The sequence below is a fragment of the Apostichopus japonicus genome, chromosome 16, assembly GCF_037975245.1.
Source record: "Apostichopus japonicus isolate 1M-3 chromosome 16, ASM3797524v1, whole genome shotgun sequence".
NCBI lineage: Eukaryota > Metazoa > Echinodermata > Holothuroidea > Aspidochirotida > Stichopodidae > Apostichopus > Apostichopus japonicus.
The window spans coordinates 34,502,253-34,524,528 of NC_092576.1; the positions used below are offsets into that span (position 1 = coordinate 34,502,253).

The window sequence follows — 22,276 nt, forward strand, 5'->3', positions numbered from 1 at the left end:
GGATGAACAATGGAAATGTTTGGGAATGAATCAAATGAAACGAGAGGTTGATTGTATCTAATGTGCATAAATGTAATATGCCAAACATGTATTTAACTTTATGTCTATCAGATAAATGGATACGATTCTGTAACATTCAAACTTCCATTGCTCGTATAACTTTTCTCATTCAATTCATTCGAACTATTGTCATAATTTTTAGTGGGATCTCGTAAAGTATATTCTTGTCTTCTTGAAAGCTGTGAAGGATGTAAACATTGACTGTCTTTATCGCAAACAGGCCATGGAACATAATTATCCTAGTCTCGTTGCATTATTCATTGTATGCTTGTAATGTTAGGTCTATAACAAAGAGATGTGTATTTCAAACGTTGCAATATAAATATAGGAAGCAGGCACTGTTATATGTCAGTTAGCTTAAGCTTATAAGAAGTTATATGCTGTACGTTTGACTAAGCCCCTCACTATCTCCTCTTACGGATAATGATTTACTCAAATTTCAAATCGGTAGCATTGTAAGAAATCCAGCCTTTTCTATGATAAGGTATAAATAACTTTTTCCTGAAGTTTCTGAAGTCCTTATTTCACCTGCTTTGTACTCATTTTGTCATTACTGTCAATGACATACAAGTTCAAGACTTTAGCCAGTCTACTAGTATATCATGAAGCCACATATTTATTCAATCGTTTCACATGTTTCGGGGGGGGGGGGGCTTGGTCTTACTTTCAAATGTCAGTTTCTCTTAAATTGTAATTCACGTTAATATTGTCACAGAGTCCTCTTATGACCTATTTTCCTTTAATGCCAGTGTTAGGTTTTCTGACTTTTCACAAAGTAACTACCAACTGAGATGTTAAGAAGCTCTGGTCTTTAAAAAAAAAAAATCCCCTCTTAAAGGTTTGTCCACTGTGTATGTGGGACACGAAATTATATTCCTGTGGCTTTTATTAGGAACGTTTAAACGGTATGAAAATTTATAATTTTGACTCAATAAGTGTCCTTCGGAGGAAGGATGGGAAGGCATGGATGGAAGGCAATATTATACATGCATTTATAAGAAAGTTAACACAAAGATGAGTAGAATCATTGAAAAGAAATTGTTTCTTGACTGGGTGTATTTATTGGGAATCAAGTGGTAAACGTTCGTACTATATTGATCTAGTTAATAGTGAATAGTTAAGAAAGATGACTTTGCATTAATTATAATTACATAATGAGAGTTTAAAGAAGTGACGATTTAATTAGCAAAACTTTGCTATAACTTTCATTCATATTAACTCACAGCAAGTAACGTAAAAAGCATGCTCCAAAAGACAGAACTGAATCGTAAGCAAACGCTCTGCAGGTCAGTTATTGTGAAATTCGACAATGTTTGACTATTGTATATACAAATATTTTTATGTTAACAGCATTATCCCAATGATACAACGAATAATAAACGAAATATAAATACAGTGCGGTGATGTATTAAATGAAACACGCTCTCATGTTTCAGATCCAACAGTGACCAGTGATGTAATTAGTAAAGCACACGTCCTCATATCTCAGATCCAACAGGCTCCTGCGATGTATTAGATGAAACACACGCTCTCATGCTGCATACTCAACAGGTACCAGTGTTATACTAGATGAAACACACGCTCTCATGCTGCATACTCAACAGGTACCAGTGTTATACTAAATGAAACACACGCTCTCATGTTTCAGATCCAACGGTAAAATGAAACACACACTCTCGTGTTTCAGATCCAACACGGTACATTGATATATTATATGAAACACAAGCTCTCATGTTTCAGATCCAACAGGCTCCAGTGATGTATTAAAAGAAACATTTCAGATCCAACAGGGTACATTTATATATTATATGAAACACAAGCTCTCATGTTTCAGATCCAACAGGCTCCAGTGATGTATTAAATGAAACACACGCACTCGTGTTTCAGATCCAACAGGGTACATTGATATATTATATGAAACACAAGCTCTCATGTTTCAGATTCAACAGGCTCCAGTGATGTATTAAAGGAAACACACACTCTCATGTTTCAGATCCAACAGGCTCCAGTGATTTATTAAATAAAACACACACTCTCGTGTTTCAGATCCAACAGGGTACATTTATATATTATATGAAACACAAGCTCTAATGTTGAAGATCCGACAGGGTCCATTGGCGAAGAAATGCAGTAATGGAAAGGGTCTACGTCACATGAGAATTTGATTCTTACCAGGAAATAATTAAATTTATCCGGATGTCGTCATGTATATTTTATAGCGAAAACGACCATTTGACGGATGTATAATTTCCGTGAAGACGTTATAAAACATGAAAAAGAGTTCTCCTTACGATAAGATTTGGAATAACAGTTTCTGAATTACACAACTTAATAAGCGGTGATCTGTCACCAGGAATGATATAAAAAGAGCCAAGTGAAATTCTCTACAACTGACTATATAGAAAGTGTTTGAGTACATCATATTTTACTAAATATTTAACAATTTATTTGAAAAATAGGCGTGTGTACGTATAGAACTGTTGCAAAGAGAAACCATTTTCTAACAGTGCACTTGAAGGTACATGAAATGCAAAGAAAGCCATTCAAAAGGTCTCTACATCTCATGGAGAGTGATCATTTCTCTCCCACGGTGATATATTGGTTTGAATATTTCTACAAACTGTGGTCAATGCTAATATATACATCTTATTTATAATACAGAGATGCATGAGCCTTATTAGTAATCAGTTTAGAAACGTCGTTGTTAATCACTGTTAGAACGTTTAAAGCTTCGAGCGAGGAATTGGATGATTAGAAGCAGTGCCTCAGCTGTAATTATAAAGAAATATGAATGTCCGATGTCATAACACTAAAGACTGATCTCCAATCAAGCAACACAATTCTCAAAATGCAAAAACTCTTTTCTAAACTTTGTATTCTTCAATGTTACTCAACGTAATGGACAATTGTATTTGCAGCAGGCAGATGTATGTTAGCAGAACTAGCGCGTGTTGGAACTTTAGTTTGAGAAAATTAATACCACGAGGCGATAAGATTTACACCTGACAAAAAGATTTAATAACAACTCGGCTATATAGAAAAGCAGGAGCAACATTCATCTTTTTTTTCTTTCAAGAATGGTCGGAGCGTCTAAATAAGATAACAATCAAACACACTTGTACATTGTATCATGGAAATGTTATGACGATATCGAAGGCAACATGCATTTCTTAATGCATATGAACAAGCCTCCGACAAAGAAGAAATATAACGATACTATCCATTATTACCAATGGAATATGTGTTTGATTCCTTGATTTCACTTTAAGGTTACAGGGCAAATTACTTTCAGACCGAAAACACACTCAGAGCTCGTTTCAATGTGATTGGGTTTTGTTGAAATTTATTTAAACTACTCACCTGAGACGATAAATATGATGAAAATATCGAGAACAAAGAGACCAGTATATATTGCTGTACCGTATTCGGAGCTCACTCGTACAGACACTATCATGATATTTATAAATATCGCAGCCAAAGAAAAAAACTGCAATGAAATCAAAATTTAATCAATATAATGAATGTTCACTGACTATTTTTTAGATGACAAATGGAGAACTAGGAACCAAAATGTAATCAATACAAAGAATGCTCACTTACTAGTTGCTAGATGAAATTTGAGGTATTGTTTTTATAAACTTCATAATTAACATATATTCCATTTAGTTTCCTTCTTCTTTTACTGACAGTGATACTAAAAAAGAACATATTTGAAATACTTTAAAGACAAATGAACGAATGAATAAAGTTAGTTAGCCGACAATTAAGACCAAATATTACTTCATATATAAAGCGACTGCGTTATACTTGTTTTTTATCTAAACTTTTGCAACTCTATTTTATGTGCTTATCCTTTTTTATATATATAGGTTTTGGTTTGTTGTACAGTCTTCTCGTGTTTTTAGAATTTTGTGTTCGTAGTTTACCCACTGCTTAATTTTCGTTTATGTGTTTTCTAGACTTTTTATTGCTTTGATTTCTCTGTCTTTTTATATTTTTATTTTTAGGTTTGTAAGGGGCCTAAGGGCCTTTTAGTATTTGGCGCCATATTAAGAACTTATTTATTATTATTATTATTATTATTATTATTATTATTATTATTATTATTATTATTATTATTATTATTATTATTATTATTATTATTATTATTATTATTATTATTATTATTATTATTATTATTATTATTATTATTATTATTATTATTATTATTATTATTATCATTATTATTATTATTATTATTATTATTATTATTATTATTATGATTATGATTATGATTATGATTATGATTATGATTATGATTATTATTATTATTATTATTATTATTATTATTATTATTATTATTATTATTATTATTATTATTATTATTATTATTATTATTATTATTATTATTATTATTATTATTATTATTATTATTATTATTATTATTATTATTACTATTATTATTATTATTATTATTATTATTATTATTATTATGATTATGATTATTATTATTATTATTATTATTATTATTATTATTATTATTATTATTATTATTATTATTATTATTATTATTATTATTATTATTATTATTATTATTATTATTATTATTACTATTATTATTATTATTATTATTATTATGATTATTATTATTATTATTATTATTATTATTATTATTATTATTATTATTATTATGATTATGATTATTATTACTATTAATAATCATAATTATTATTATTATTTTTATTATTACTATCCGTGCTCAATATACTGAATCAATTTCATAAACGAAATGTACCTAGGGTAGGCTTTTGCTGTTTGATGTTAATAATTATAACATCTGAATGATAATGCAACGAAGATGGTGACATGGCTTTGCTTATCTGGACTTACCTGTAACCTCTGTTCAAATTTGTTTTTCATTGGACTGTATTTAGCATGAAGAGTCAGAAACAGAACCGACATCCCGATGGTTGAGAGCTGTGTCAATGAGTTGTGCCATCCGAGCAGTGTAACCATCACAGTCTGGGTGACCTTCCTGGTCAACTCGATGACCTCCCAGTACCAAAACTGACTCTTGTAATTCTCACAGAGAAAATTGAACCAAACTGGGGAGTAATATTTTCTCCTTTCAGTCCCGGTGACCAGTGGAGTGGTTTCGTCAATAGAGACACCATAACTGCAATCGATATCGGCATTAGCTGTAGCCTGTTTGCCTTTGGAATGATATTTTTGTAGCAAAATGAACAGCGACAATGGAAACCCAACAACGTACACCGCTGTAGCAATGTATGCCGCAACATGATAGGAGTCAAGATCTTTACAATTGATGCCGTAATCTGCTCGAAGTAGACTTATGGACTCATTGCCGACGCTGTATATTTTGAACGTGGAGCACGCTGCTGGGTATACCGCGAAAATGGAATTACAAGTTGGTGTGTACGTCACAAACAGCACAAGGACAACTAAGGTGAACAGCTTCGAAACTGTCTGTTTGGTCTTTTGTCGAACAGTGAGTGAGAAGAATCCGCACTTCGATATGAAATAGACTGTACAACTTAGGTAAAGGTACGTGATTACTAATACAACTGGAAATATTAGAACAATTTTAAACTGAAGCAAAGGATTTATCTCAAATTGTTCATTGATGCATTGAGGACGAACAAAAACTTGAAAGAAATCTGCAACTACCATCGATAGAAATTCACCGAAAATTAATAGAGGACCTTGCCATTGTACGTTGTGGAAAGTCTCGAATAAATCGCCAATCACTTGATAAAAGCCGAGAACAATCTTTATTCTTGACGATAGTTTGTCAATCATAGATCTTTGGTTGCTTATCTTGTTCTTCTTCCAGACAATGAACGAAAGTAGAGCAACGCACGAGAGAACAACAAAAAGGAACACTACCAGCACCCATAATTTACTGGGACAAGGATGACAGGAACTCAGAACCGAATAATATCCCGATCGACATTTGGTACACATCCAACCGGTGTAACCAGCAGCACAGTTGTCGTTACCATACATTGGAAGACCGTCTTTACTGTCACAACTCCTACTTCGAGGACAACGATAAACAAATGGCATAGAGTATTCATACTGGATCGTTGTGTTATCATAGTCGTCGGTCTTAGTTTCTAGATTCTTAACAAATTTCAAATACTGATCTGGTTTTGTATTCGGAAAAGACCAGTTCCAGTAAAAGCCGGGTAGAATTGATATGTAATCTTCAGAACAATTTAAGCCGTCGGCGATACAAAGAAAGCATTCCCCAAACCGATGCTTTCGAGCGTAATTTTCTTTACATACACAAGCTCGATAACCAGCGGATACGTTTTTGTCCGTTCCTTCAGGGCAAACTTTGCATTGGACTAAAGAAGAACCGCTGCCTTTTTCTACAAAATTTCCATCGTTACAGGTTTTGCATTCAGTGCTTCCTATTTCGTCTTGGTAAAATCCTCCTAATCAAAAAAATGCAGAGATTGATTTAAGTTCTGGGTAGAGTAATTGAACTAGAATGTAAGATCATTTAGTGGATCAAGCATCTTAATTTTGAAAAATGTCTTTAAGAGCAGAGCATTAGAAGATATTATAAGTTAGTCAGCTGTTAATGATACGAAGTTATTATTTTACTTGATGTAAACTTACATGCTCATCTATAAAAAAAAAATTAAAACAAACTTGAGAATTTACCTCACACAAAATGAAATAAATGATATATGTCATATCTAAGACACAAGAAGCGGGTAAATTGGACTTAATTTGCTTTATAATTGGTTAGAATGAACTTTAGATTGAAATTCAAATCTTTACGGCACCTTTCGGACAGCCTCTACACTTCTTGCGAAATCCTCCACCAAGTGTACCCGTTGGACATGGTCTACATTCACTCATGCCTTTACCAATATATTTGCATTCGAAGCCTTGCTTCTCAAAGGATGGCTCTAACCTTTTAAAAGGTTTTTTAAGCTTCAAAGAGGGAAAAGTTTCATCGTTGACACATATGCTATAATTAGAGAAGAAAAAACAAAGGTAACAGACAGAGTGAGAGGATTTGAATGTCATCTTTTAATTAATGATTGTTATTTTATGATGTCAATGTTGTTTATTTATGTTACAATATAATCATCCGCATACAAATGACATATTAAGAACTCTGTGCACATTTGCTATGAGCATAGAAATGAGAAATGGAATCATAGCTCTAGTTTTGCCCCTTTGATGACAATATCTTTTACCAAGAACCTATCTGTAAAGTGGATTTCATTAGGTTGCCAAGAGAAACGTATACGCTTATACAAAGTGCTTTTCAATGAATATTCATGTAAGTACGCAATACATTTGTAGCTTAAGGAAATAGTGTTACTCTTCTTGCACATCCAATTATTGTAAACTAATGTGCAGCATGATTTAAATTATATTTGAAGTACATGAGCTTAAAAATTAGGCTGAAGACTAACGTTACATGTAATGAATTATTGATCACTTCGAATTTGTTGACCAGTGCATGTTTAAAAGATACTTAGAAATCTGTAAAATAGGATGAATAAAACAAAAGGAAGTGCTTTTCTTAATATTAGAATTGTCTTTCACTATGCTAAGATCTATATCTTTTATAAATGATATGTACCAGTGAACATGATTAGTAAATATTTTGCGAATAATTTTCTGTATTGAAGACGAAAATTCTGCATATATCTATAAACTTGGGAACCGGCTTTTATGTTTTGATGATATTGATATGTTAGGAGAGAGGGTAAAGATAAAACACAAGACAATATATATGGCGATCTCCAGCGATTTTGTTCTGTCAACCTCAATGAGCGCCAACGGCGCAATTCTCAACTTTCAAAAGGTCGGTGCTAAATTTTAGATAAGTTCTTGGGATCAAGAAGTGCTTCCATTGTAAAGCCTATGTTTACATCAACAATTAGGATTATGATTTTGCGTGCTGCCTTCAATTCCCTTTTAAAGATAATGCAAAAGTGAACCAAAGACACTAAGAAAGCGAATAAAACTTACATATTGCCGTTTGTAGACAAAGGTAGTCTCCCTAATTGGTTGCAGTTCATATATCTAAACAAGAAAAAAAAAGCTCTCTCATATTCTTTAAAACAAGATAGCTCTCTGTTCATTAACATACAATGAACCGTCTTCAGCATGTCCATTTTTGACATGTTTCAATGCAATATCGAAGATGCTTTTTTTTTTAATACTTCATTAATTTTGTCGGTCGAATAAAGTTCCTGCGAAAATATGTATTGATTTTTGGATGAAGAACAGAAATTGAATTTCAAAAGAAAAATGTATTAAACACAGATATGATCAAGCTGATGCATGTTTAAAGCACTCACAAGGTACTTCCATTTCCAACTCCGTTCAGCGTTTCTTGTGAAATATTCAGAATGTTGTTCTTGTACAAGTGGCTATGGAATATAAAACCACACATCGTAACTTCCATACAGACATTATCGGGTATAATCATATGGTGTATGTGCTCCTTTTCATTAGAATATTATTGCAGTAAAATATGTCGTATGCCCCCATGTAAGCAATTACAAAGTATATGAACATCGGAAATTGACTAATAAATACTTTGGCTTGAAAGTGACTCGAACCTATGATTTCAAGTTAGTAGCCCTGCCCTCTACCAACTGAGCTATCCAATCCTTAGTTGATGGCGATCCCTAATAGTCATTGTTCATTGGGATGCCAGTCAGAAGCCACATTGAATCCAATACCGAATAACTAAGGACCACACATCAGTTTCATTGTATAAAAATCAAACAGCTATACAGGGAAGGGATTTTAAGAGAAATCCCGCTTTTAATTAAGTAAATGAACAATGTGATACGACTTGTAAATTATAAATAATGCGAAAGAGTAGAATGTATGGCTAGAACGGGAATCGAATAAATTTCATTATGTACAAATTCCCTTCCTATAGCAAACAACCCATCGTTATAGTCCATAATAAAATATTATTACCATTTACGAAAAGATTACACTGTCATACAAAAATAGTTTCTATTTTGTCATCAATAAATATATGTGCAATTGATAAAGCAGACTGCGTACAACCAGTTAATTAAGGTATAAATACAGGTATCAACGACCCGTTAACGCGTGTCACTTTTGTCATACTTGAGATGGAACGTTAAATTATATTAAAACGTTTACATGTAATAAAATTGTTTTTTAAGCACGTGTATACTTACATATCAATGTTTTCGAGAGCAAACGAGTTGTTGGAAACATTCGAGATGTTATTCGCTACCAGATATCTGTATTAGATAAACAATAACGTTTAAAATTCATCACTTAACAAGGATTTTGCAGCACTCGTCTAAAGCTTACATGTACAGAAAATAACGTTTACTTACAAACATGTGAGATTTGTGCCCAAAAAGGCTCGTTCTGCGATGAAATGAATGAGGTTCCTGTTAAGAATTCTGCAAAAACATAATAGAAAATGATTATTGTGGCAGCATCCATTTCATCGTGCAGGCAGATAAGAGCTAATAACATGTACGGGCATTTCATCTAATACCATTCGTGTAATTTCCTTAAGCAATCATGTTTAAACTAACGAATGTGGTAGTGGAGCCCAACGATCCTTAGTAATCTACAAACTTTGAAACTTCAAACTACGGCAACTAAAATATAGTATTCTGTCAGAAAGCGATAAGAGATCTCTTAGTGAAGAACGTATTTTATGATCTGCTAAAAGTGTGTTCCATAGCACTAAATATATTACTTCTGGAAAACTTATATGTCGGTGTCTTTGCAACCATGTCTAAAGAGACAATCACACAACGATCCATTTGGTATCAAATCATGATAGCGTTAACATTCTTACAGGTATGCTAAACTGCCTAAACCCTGGAAAGTATCATTCCATAGACAAGTTAGCTTATTTCTCTGCAGTTGTAATATCGACAGCCCGTGATTTCCACCGTAAGCACTGAAGAGTCCCCTCGGAATTACAGATAAACTATTGTTCGACAAGTCCCTGGATATTCGAGAAAATGAAAAAGAAATACGATTTATAGGAGCTAAAAGTACATAAATTTATTGCACTGTCGTAAGGAGACAACACTCAACAGTGAAAAGTAAGTAGTGCTTAACAGTGTCGCTGCAACTAACACATGGAAGTATACATTCTTACTTGTAATATACTCACACGATCATTTTTTTACCCAAAGAAAATATAAAGTGAAATTAACATTTACTGCCAGCAAATGTCAACAGTAGTAGATAATATATTTCTCTGCTAAGATTAATACTAATACATTGGACATTGCGCTCACCAGATGCAACAATGAATCAAATATACACTGAACTTACAAACTGAATGTCAAGTTGATTGTCTCGAACAGCCCGGCGGGAAGAGATGAAAGATTGTTTCCATAAAAGGTTCTAAACGAAATAATGAGTACATTTCTTGTGAAGAAGGTCTCAATATTATAATTCTTGTGAAATCTTCAAGGAAGATCGCAGTGTATTAGTTTGTGTAATATTGGGTAATAGTTATGATTTGCTTATTTCAAATATAGACAACCGATTTTAGTTTAAATATGAAAATGAAACTTTATAATGCAAACAGCTGGTAGAACTTACATGTGGTGAACAAGGTTCAAACCAAGCAATGAAGTATTCGATAGAGTTTCAATTTTATTGTTTGAAAGGTATCTGTCGAAAAACAAGTGTGTTTGGTAAATGTAAGATAAAGATAATTACAGCAACAGCAATAAGTAAACAAGTGCACAAAGAGTTTTTAAGATGTTATTACTCACATGTCGCTCAGATTTTTGAAAGATTGAAACATGCCTTCCGGTAGGTAGGTTATGTTATTTGAAACAAGCATTCTAAAATTAAGAGAAAGAGGTAAACCGAAGGAATATGTTTTTTTGTCCTAGATGTAAAGAGGTGCGTCATTTTATATTGTAATAATGATTTTGCAAACAAAATTTTCATGAGAAAAGTGAATCTGTAACACACAGTGCTGTTAAATGCAATGACTATCATCAACGTAATATACAACAGTATCTGTGCTCCGTTTATTCTTAAGCATCCCTCATAACATCATAATCGAAAAGATACAGTGTGCACCGCTGTTTGTTACTTCGTTAGTTATTTGGACACATTTACGTCAGGTATATGTTGATGGTTACGTATCAGTCAATGTGATATAAATAAGCTAAAAGGTTTAACAACGTATGAACTACATGAGTATAAGGCAAACAATCCTTGTCTGACACAACTTTCTCTTTGCGTGGATTAAATATCCCTGTGACACATATTATACTATCTCGCTAATTAGCAGCAGGCAATTATCTTTTACCACTATTAGATCTCTTAGTGAGACATTTAGTCATATGTAGGTTTTACAGTATGTTATTTTATAAGAATGACGCAATATTTACATTCCACATTAATGGAGAAATATAGATACACAGCTTAAACTACTCTCTCACAATTTTTTAGTCTCGGGGAAGAAGTCCGCAGTTGGTCGTGCTATATTGTTATCACACAAATCTCTGTTGGAAGATAAAGACACTTACATTGACATTCGTTTCAAGGATTGGGAAAAAACTTCTTAGTTTGCAAACATGTCAAAACAAAAATCGAGAACCACTACTGCTAATCATTATAATTGTCCATCTTCTTTGCACATTTTTCAACATTCTGAGCACATTCATGCTGATATCGAACTTTGCATTGAATATACTGGTGCATTACCATTCGAAAATGAATTGGAAGCTTAAATATATTGAAGAGAACATGATGCGTGCATGTGTATTAATTTACTTTACCGCATATTTATATGATATTTCATATATGAAATAACAAGCCTTGTGTGATCATCTACAATCATTAAATACCTGATAACAGGAAGTCAGTAATTGGTGGCAACATCATTTCTATACAACAATGCTTACGGTTAGTTCTTAGACATTGAAATACTCACAAGTGGTGTAACGAAATATTTTTAGCAAACATATATTTCGAAAATGTTGTCAATTCATTTTCATGTAGTTTTCTGAAATGACAAAAGGAGAAACAATTTAATACGACCTAACCATCAACAAATTAGCCACCATAATCACATTTTCATGCGGTGCCACCAGTATATAATATTTGTCCAAATGGAACTTAAATAATAATTGTACAAAACAAGTACGAAAATTAGTGTAAAAGATTTAATTATTATTTTAAACGAAGTTTCTATATCATGGTATAAAAGTAATGTACAACTCTGAAAGATCTAACAGTGATGAGTTGTGTTTTATTCATTTCAAAACTTTGACCTAGTAGACACGTATAAGTTTTTTTTTTATTTCTTGCATTTCCCTTCACGATCATCAAACTGTGTTATTTAACTCATTTTAAACAGGTACCCAGATATCGCTTGCAATACAAATAAATTGTGAAAAATAATATTTTCAAAGGAATAAGAAAGAACCCTATGAGGTTTTAATTTTAAACGATTCTTGTTTCCTTTCCAGTTTCTTACAAATCGCTCAAAGCTTCAATATGTCGAAAACAGTCCGGCGGAAAATGTGTTATATGGTTGTTGCTAATTAACCTGTCAGAGAAAGAAAATCATAGAATGTTGCTAAGCGATTCATCAATGGAATGTTACAAATTATTTTAAATTGACTACAGAGTCTGCTATAATATATAAAACTGATGAAGAACGCCCGGAGTGAATGGCAATTGAATACTTTCTACTTGAACAACGCGTCCGCTCTCTAATAATTCAACATAATTGTGATTGTTATGTCAAGAATTTGTGAGGTACCTTCTACATTTGTTAATATTGACCAGCTACGATGGTTTCTTCTTTTGGTGAGTATAGGTGTTTGGTATGTAGTATTTACCGGGCTCACATTTAGTGAGTACATGTGCTGGTGTGTAGAATTAACCAGGCTCACATTTGGTGGGTATAGGTGATTTGTGTGTAGAATATACCGGGCGTGTGAATGAGACAAGTAACTAATGAGCAGTGATTACTGTAGTAAAATGGTATGAAAATTTCTAACATGGCATTTAAGCAAGACCTTTAACTTAAAACAGTTATAACTGTGGTAACAATGTTATCTAAGTCATCGTTATGCGTAAATGAGAGTTGCAGGCAAACCATAAAAATGAGCATCAGTGAAAAGAGAGAGAGAGATGGAGAGAGCCTGGACCTATAAGTCGCTTACTGTTATGTTTCTGGTGAGATTGAGTACCAGATATACGTATGCAGAACATGCGCACATGTTTGTTTTTTATCGCTGTCGTAAGTACCCTTATTTATTATGATTCCCTATGTACGGTAACACGTGTTAACTTTCACTCTTCTTGGGTTTTAGTGAGGCTTTGAGTAAATTATTATAACATAAGCATATTTTCTCTCCATCAGTCTCTTTCTTTCTTTCTTTTCCTCACTAAATAGAGCACATATGCAAAATCAAAATATACTTAACTTGGTAAATAACTCACACATATCTCAATTTTGTAGTGTTATCAAAAATTCCTTTCGGTAGACTCGTCAGATTGTTATACGACAAATCCCTGAGTAAAAGAAACATTTGTCATTAAATGACAGTGTCAGTGTGTCCCACATTGTTATTACAAATCATTCGATGTGAACAGAGCATCGGAATCATTAGCAAATTTTTATGTGATATCGGCGATCATTATCACTTCATCATGATTATCATTATCATGATTATCATTGTCATCATCATTATCATTATCATTATTATGATGATGATGAAGATCATGATGATACTCATAATCATTATCATTTTCAATTACATTGTCTGCAAAATAACGTCGATTGTTTCATTTTTCGGTGTTATATTTCAACAGTATTGATGTTTATATATATATAAATATATATATATATATATATATGTATATATATATATATATATATATATATATATATATATATATATATATGTATATGTATATATATATATATGTATATATAAGTATGTATGTATAAATATATATATTGATGTAGGTTACTCACAATACTTTAAGGTTCGAATTTTCATTGAAGATGTCTTCTGAGAGCTCTTTGATGTTGTTATAACACAACTTCCTAAAATGATTAAGATACAAAGTATTCACTTAAATGTTTTTTTCCTGCGCATGGTATGAGCATATTTATATATTTTGGTATTACAGCTTCATATAAAGTTAATTACTTTCGATATTACACCCAATTGTGTCTTTCTTTGTTCTAATCTCTACTTTTATACACCAATTCAAAGCACTTGTATTGTTAGTATGAGCAGTACGAGTAACATGATTTTTTATCAAATAAATGTTATGATCTGTTCATATTGTCAATACGACTGCTATTAACATAAGTTTAGTGACGTATTATCATTTGAAACGGTTCGCAACTTGATGAATATTTAGAACATGTGTTGGTAAATTTATTTTTCTAAGTTCGGGGTCCTACATCAAAACGTATGCGATATTCGACAATAAAAAGAAAGAGAGTGGCATTACAGATATCTGCCAGCGTGCAATTTATTAAATATTTTCTTACAACACAGACAAATTTACAAGTTTCTGGAAAATGTTTGTAGGTAATTGCGTCAAGGAGTTGTCGTTGATATATCTAAGTAAAAAATGGAACAAAATGTAAAAAATATATGTTACCATGACAGAAATCCATATATCCTCACAAAGAACATACAATATATAAAGTGATAAATATGTGTTGAAAAAAGTTGTTATATTGATAAAAACATGTACTGCATAGTCAACTCGCTCATAATCTTGTTATGTTAGGAAATATCTGTGTTCGGTGCTTTTAGAAGCACAAAGACAGAGTTAATAAGTCTTGCACTTATCGGATTCAATCAAATTCAACAGCAAAGCATGTTTTTTTCTTATAGGCGTTTCAAAATCGTAAATATTATTATCGTTAGCTATACTAATTAACTCATTAATCAAATGAAAAAGAAAAAAAAAACGAGAAATATTGAGAATACATTCCTGAGATATTCTCGTAGTAATCGATTCTTCATTTTGAGAAATAAAAATCTGGTAGTTAATATCATTAGATTTTTCAATGCAAATATGATGGACTTAGAAGTAACAAAATAAACGAAACCGAAAGAAAGAGAACAGTTATGGAAAGAAAGATATTTCGAATATATATAAAAAGTATATATATTTATATATATATATATGTATATATATTTCTTTCGGTTTCGTTTACTTTGTTATTTGTAAGTCCATCATATCTGCTGTGCCTTATCTAGTGACATGAGCTAGAAGATTATTTCAAAGTGACGAATCGATTACTATGAGAATATCTCAGGAATGTTTTTGTCATCCTGAATACTGAAAGCTTATTAATTAACTCACAAAGATGTCAAGTTTTCAGTCTTATCAAAAAGTCCTTTCGGTAGACTCGTCAGGTTGTTATACGACAAATCCCTATCCAAAAAACACAGAAAAAGAACATTTATCATCAAATTGGAGTGTCAGTTTGTTCCGTATTGATATTACAAACCACTCGCTTAGGACAAAGTATCGTAATCATTAGCAAATATTTCTGTGATATCAAACGATTACGATGTTCCACAATGAAAAATAATAATAAAAAGAGTGACATTACTATTAATATTTACTTACAACAAAGACAAATGTACAAGTTTCTGGAAAATGTTTTGGGGTAATTGCGCCAAGAAGTTGTCGTTGACACTTCTAAATAAAGAAATTGGAACAAAAATGTACAAAATATATGTTACCATGACAGAAATCCATATATCCTCAAACAGAACATACACTATACACAATCAATATTAATTAAGTGATAAATATGTGTTGAAAATAGTTGTTATTTTGATAAATACATGTATTGCGTAGTAAACTCGCTCATAATCTTGTTATGTTAGGAAATATCTGTGTTCGGTGCTTTCAGTAGCACAACGACAGAGTTAAATAGGTCTTACCCTTCTCGGATGCAATCAAATTCAACAGCAAAGCATGGTTTGGTTTTGGTTTATAGACGTAACAAAATCGTAAATATTAGTCGTTTTCTATAATAAATCATCCATTAATCAAATGAAAAAGAAAAAGAAATTATTGCAAGCATTAGGATGACGAAAACATTCTTGGGATATTCTCATAGTAATAAGTAATTATTTACTTTGAAAAAAAATTGCTAGTTAATATCACTAGATTTTTCAATGCAGATATGATAGACTTACAAATAACAAAATAAACGAAACCGAAAGAAAAAGAACAGTTATGGAAAGAAAGATTTTTATCGAAAATTCATAAATTTACATATTTGATAAATAAATATATAAATATATATATATATCTTTTTCGTTCTCGCTTACTTTGTTATTTGTTAGTCCATCATACCTGCTGTGACATATCTAGTGTTATTAACTTGTAGATTATTTCAAAGTGACGAATCGATTACTATGAGAATATCTCAGGAATGTTTTCGTCATCCTGAATAACGAAAGCTTATTAAATAACTTACAAAGATTTCAAGCTTGTAGTTTTATCAAAAAGTCCTTTCGGTAGACTCTTCAGGTTGTTATACGACAAACCCCTAGAAAGACAAACATTTATCGTTAAATTACAGTGTCAGTTTGTTTAATGTTCATATTTTAAACCACTCAAGTTAGACAGAGTATCGAATTCAATAGCAAATGTGTCTGTGATATCGGTGATCATTATCATTATAATCATCTTCATCATCATCGTCGTCAAATTGTTTCGATTTGAATTGCATTTGTTTTATTAGTTGTGAAGGAAAGAAACATCCCTTGTTATTCTACGAAACTGTTACTAACGTTTCATTGACTGTTGCTCTTTTTTTTATAAACCCTATACCACCAATGACAAATCACGTTTTTATCTGTAAAGAAGCCTATGGCGCGTTAAGAGAGGCCACCCAATGTAAATTGCTTAATACGTTTGTACTGTGAATAACACAAAGCCGATAATCAGTATAAACTGAAGTGTGTTATAAATCCGTAACACGTGTTACACTTATCAGCAGATGCTACTGTGGAAAAAAATACTAACATACGAATTCATTACCCAAAGACTGTTCTACGAATGACTGGTTATGAGTCAAAGCAACTGTTCCCATATGTCTGACTAGTAAGTGTACCTTGGTGAGATGGTTCAAATGGCATATTTTCAGCGTTTTTCAGTAAAGTGTCATCCGCTTGCTGTTAATATGTGCACGAAATATTGTCAAAACCTTTAGAGAAGTCCGGTTAGTCTAGTCAACCATTATGCATAGGATTTTATATTCAGTCTTTTTCGTTTATAAATAACTCCTTCTCAGCAGCAACTGGTCATAAATCTAACACATGTTAAGACGTTATTAAACACATTAATTTTAATCGATTAACGGGTGCATACCTTTACCAGTTTAGAACTAATTAAGGCATGAAGAACGGCTGGAGAGGCAAAAATACTGTAGTTGTTGTTGAAGGAAACACAAAACTAATATATTGTTTTGATATAAATCAGACAAGGAAACAGTTACTTACAACACGTTAAGAGAGGTGGTCAATCTGAAGGTGTCTTTTGGAATCAAACTGAGGTAGTTTCTAGAGAAGTTACTGTTGAAAAATTATAAAATATGTAAATGAATACGGACACCTCTATCCTTATACTATCTTCAAAGTTTTAGGTTATGGTATGTTTATTCAGCTCATAAGAGATAAGCAGTGTTAAACGAAATTCATCATCATATATTGATAATAATGCAGGACAAAATGTTTTGTATTTGCTGCAAAGATGTATTGATGTTTAACGACTACAAACAAGTGATTCCTAATGAATTAAAACCACATATACTTTTAGAATATTATTTCGACAAAATTAATACACACACATATGCAACAGGGGTCATTTTGTACAATCGTATAACTGGGTGATACGCCCTCATCGGTAGTTATACGAAGCCAGTTTATACGCTTTCACACACACCGGTAAAATCACTGTAGTCGAGTGGTACGGACTTCGGTCTGTGACACAGACAGTGATCGAATCCTACCTTAGCCTGATAAGTCCCTTTTTTCACCGTTTATTCAAATAAATTGTTGATTGTCAACCATTCGATAAACTGATCTGTGTCGGGTTATTACATTATGTATAACGTACCATGTATGCAGTTACTATCCATGTTGCTTTTAATTTCTGGAGAGTTTGAATGAGTTAAATAATAATTAACTATTAAAGATGTAGAATTACTTACTCTGACGTAACCATTAAAGAGGTAGACGTACTTACGCAAAAGTAACATTTGATGGAATAACCAGTGACAAGTTATGCAGTTGTCTTCTAGAACAATCAATACTATAACCTTTCCTCGTTTCGTTACATCTACAGATTCCTTTGGAACCGCAAGCATGTGGTAGTTCTAAAGATTGACAAATCAAAATATCATGCACTCCGTATAGGTAATTTATGTTTAGCAATTTTATCGAGATTTGGTATTTATTGAAACGTGACATCTATTTACGTTATTTTTAAGGGAAAGGTATGCTGAAAAAAACATATATTCGAGTCGTGTGATATTAAAATACATTTTTATTTTCGGCGACTTTCAGAACGACCATTGAGTATCCCTAGCTTCCGAGATATCACAGGAACTGTACTCATGTGTATTTTGCCGTTTACCAGCACCAATTTTCCAGTCATTAACTTTCATTCAGGTTTGCTTAAAATCACATTAAGTATTAACCTAAAACAACTATTTTAAAGATGTTACCATGTTGTGTATAACATATTAAAAACATATGTATATTATTCACTGAAAATATAATTGAGTTAGCGAGACAAATGAATGGGCACATTTACACTTTGGAAATAAAAGAAAACCTTACCGTTGGTTTCACACGGTATATCGTGGCCTTCTTCTGCGTCGTTAGTCACGGCACATTTTTTCGTCACCAATATCAGAAATAACAGACACAAGGCAATCTTCATTTTGGAAGTTCTATAAAAATGATAATACACAAAAGACTAAGAATCTCACACATGACGTGTCATATAAGCCAGATAAATAACAAGTGACTCATAATTGACAATAAGTACTGTTTTTTAAAAAAAAATGGAACTTTCGGGTAATTTTTGTGTATTGGCTATCAACATGGGTAGACTGCGTACTGTTTGTCACAACTCACCGATTTTGTGGTAAGATTCTCCTGTAGTTACTCATAACACGTTGATAGTTGTCTGATGATCGCTCTGTTGTAGAATATATACATATACATACACACACATACACATATATATATATGTATATATATATATATATATATATATATATATTAACATATATATATATGTATATATACATATATATACAGTTTATAAATATATATAACTATATATATATCACTATATATATCATTATTGATCACTATATATATATATATGTGTCACTATATATAACTATATAAAAAAAAAACTGTATATGTAACTATATATATACTGTGTGTGGTCCAGAGATATATTTTACGCCCAAAGGTTCGAAACCGGTAAGGAAGGTCGCAATTCCACTGTCGGCATTTGTCACCTGTATTGAACAATACTACAGTTCTGTTTTTAGTGACGTAATTTGCCTTACTCTGGAGATCAAACTTGATGTTATCACACTCGAAATCAATTGTCACTCATAACTAAGGCAGGACCATGAATATGATACTTTGAACAGAATTTATTAAATGTTAATGACTTGACTTGTTAATAAATGACAAGTGAATATGAATATGTATATATAACTGAAATTGTAATGAGTTGAAAATTCAAAACAGTAAACAAACTTCCAGTCTCCACCGGGATTTGAACCCAGGCCTCCCGCTGCATGTACGGACACCCCCAACTTTTATGTTCGGACAAGCCCAACAAGGCATTGTGTCTCTTTTTTACAAAAAACAAAATTAACAACGAATTTTGACGGCTACAGAAAGTGATGTCAAAGCAAGCCGGAATACAGATATGTTGCCAATGTAACCTGATATTGGCAATGAGCCCAAATCTCTAACTTCTTTGAATCAGCAATGTGTGTAAGCAGCAGATGGGAAGTCTAAAACAAAATTGAAACATAAAGCACATGATGTAAACCTGCATTTATTTCATACGGTTATAACATCTTAGCGTGACAAGCAATGAACGAAAATGAAAACAGACTAAATTGTGGATAAAAAATAAAAAAGTTGAACAACTAAGCATTAATCAAGTGAAAGAGGAAGTATGATGTCTGTTTCAAATCTTCTTTTACAGCAACTTCCTTGAACATTTAACGATTAATAAGCTGTCAGTACGTTATACATTGAATATTGACACGAGTCAACATGGTTGAAGAAAAAAACGGCGTGATCTTTAATTAATTAAGTAATGGCACTTGAGTTCTAAACTAAATATGGTCTAAATTATCAGCAGATATCGACTGATTGACTTTCAAAGACGATTTTTGAAGTATGTAGTTGAGATCCTCCTGCAATCCGGAATTTGCGAACAAGCCTCATTGGCTTATCAGAGCCGCAAGCTGACCGAAGGCAGTCTCTTAGATTCATATTTTACGTCTATGATTACAAATTGACAATTGTCAACAACTCTGTAACTGGACGGCATACATTAATGTTGGAGTGACTAAAACTGGGGACCTTATGATTGGAAGGCACCGGCGTTATCCATTGAGCTAACCTCCTTGTCTTTGCAGAGTTGTAGTAAAACTATTACAGTTGTAAAGTTGTTAAAAAAAACTGTTATTTAATATTCATATGATGTCACGTGCATACAAAACAAAACAATAACGGAGAACTATGTCCCAGCATTATTCCAACTAAAGTGTGAATGTCCAATGAAAAGAACATATTCAATTGCTGATCTATTGTTGTTCAAACTGTACTGTTACTTTTGTTAAAAGTCAAATTTTTATAGTGAAAATATGATAAATAACCGACACTCATCACCAATATTCTCTTGGCAAGATTGCTCAATTTAAAATCAGAGTAGAAAACTTACCTAACAATTTGTTTTACTTCAGTCTACTAAACATGATAAAAGAAAACGCAAAATACATTTGTTCATGCACAAACAATGAAATAAGTAACAATCGCAGTTTACTTTTATAACTGAAATGACCGTGACGAGACATGGTTGTTTATTGAGCAAGCGCTTGATGAGAGGGATTGTTGACAATTTAATTAACTATAGCCTTTGAAATGCTGACTATTCATAGTATCATAATTTATAACGTTTATTGAACAAGAGAGATAATAAGGAACCACTCACCTGGTGAATTTATGAGTGAGAACCATAAGTCATACAATAAATGCTCTCGCAGTTCCAACACATGCACTGATGAATGGTATATTAACATATGCTTAGCGAAAGTAAAACACTTATTATGTGAACATCCAATTTAAACTTACCTTTGAAGGAAGCACTTAAGATGGACACTTGTTACTTGAAGGCGGATATCGATGTAGTGATACAGATAGTGTAGCTTGTTGCCTCAACTCGTTAGGAAATTCAACATTTTTTTGACAAAGATACATACACTGATGTCTCCCCCTTGATTATTTTCACTTTTCTTCCCCTTTTCCTTTCTCGACTGGCATATATCGACGCGATGACAGCTACTGCACACTGTATTCTCCGAAAGTGAAAGATATTATGTCGACAACAAAAGAAACAATGAAAATGTACTTTCATTCGAAACACGATATAGGTCAGGCAAAAAAAAGAACGAAATGTTATGACGCTAAGAGTGCTTTCTCCACAGTGAATATACGTTTGAATAACAAGCTACGGGTATGGATGGAAGAACCCCTCCCCCCAACACACACACACTTGATCCCGACCCTCCACTCTTGGGAATCACCGCTCCAACAAGTGAAAGATGTGCTGAAATAAAAGCCGAAGCCGTTAAGTCTGTATAGTCCCGACAGTGTGTTATACGAAAGACGTGTTACTAAACTTCACCGTGACCTATTATGAACCCCACGGACACGACTAATCCAAAGCTCACAACACAGCAAGCAGGCCCAGTTGGGGCCCAATTGGGTTTCACTAAGTTTAATTGGTCCCTAGCTGGGCCAGGGCTAGCGCACTCATTGCCCATTTGGACACAATACAGTTTGGCTCCTCTGGTTAACATACTTCAAAAAATTAATGAGATGTTCAACACATGCTTTTTTTTTGCTTTGGAAAGCTTAGTTCGTCCCTA

General features: G+C 32.6%; 1 protein-coding gene across 10 annotated transcripts; it reads right to left on the reverse strand.

The window, feature by feature from the left end:
* Positions 1-1,855: 1,855 nt before the first annotated feature.
* Positions 1,856-21,866, reverse strand: LOC139982388 (uncharacterized). Of its 10 annotated transcripts, none has more exons than XM_071995176.1 (28): positions 21,480-21,866; positions 21,070-21,092; positions 19,866-20,128; positions 19,224-19,287; positions 18,924-19,036; positions 18,328-18,457; positions 17,583-17,654; positions 16,556-16,627; positions 15,694-15,765; positions 15,424-15,495; positions 14,597-14,668; positions 14,069-14,140; positions 13,531-13,602; positions 12,557-12,628; positions 12,011-12,082; positions 11,517-11,579; positions 10,836-10,907; positions 10,660-10,731; positions 10,387-10,458; positions 9,899-10,051; positions 9,423-9,491; positions 9,258-9,323; positions 8,394-8,465; positions 8,062-8,115; positions 6,858-7,045; positions 4,930-6,500; positions 3,421-3,547; positions 1,856-2,829 (listed from the first exon to the last, which is right to left on the reverse strand). In XM_071995176.1, exons 3-28 carry the CDS (start codon positions 19,906-19,908, stop codon positions 2,765-2,767), a joined length of 3,642 nt encoding a protein of 1,213 aa, XP_071851277.1. In that variant the 5' UTR covers positions 19,909-20,128; positions 21,070-21,092; positions 21,480-21,866; the 3' UTR covers positions 1,856-2,764. The 10 variants fall into 10 exon arrangements, with proteins under 10 accessions (XP_071851277.1, XP_071851275.1, XP_071851280.1 ...); XM_071995174.1 differs by having other exon boundaries at positions 21,070-21,095; XM_071995179.1 differs by having other exon boundaries at positions 20,057-20,128; positions 21,480-21,865.
* Positions 21,867-22,276: the final 410 nt, after the last annotated feature.

Coding starts and splice junctions, on each gene's coding strand:
- LOC139982388 (XM_071995177.1), bottom strand. CDS start 19,908: ATGCAGCGGGAGGCCTGGGTTCAAATCCCGGTGGAGACTGGAA. Junction 19,037..19,223: donor AGAATCTTACCACAAAATCG/GTGAGTTGTGAC, acceptor TCATTTTTATAG/AACTTCCAAAATGAAGATTG. Junction 17,655..18,327: donor CCATCAAATGTTACTTTTGC/GTAAGTACGTCT, acceptor ATTTTTCAACAG/TAACTTCTCTAGAAACTACC.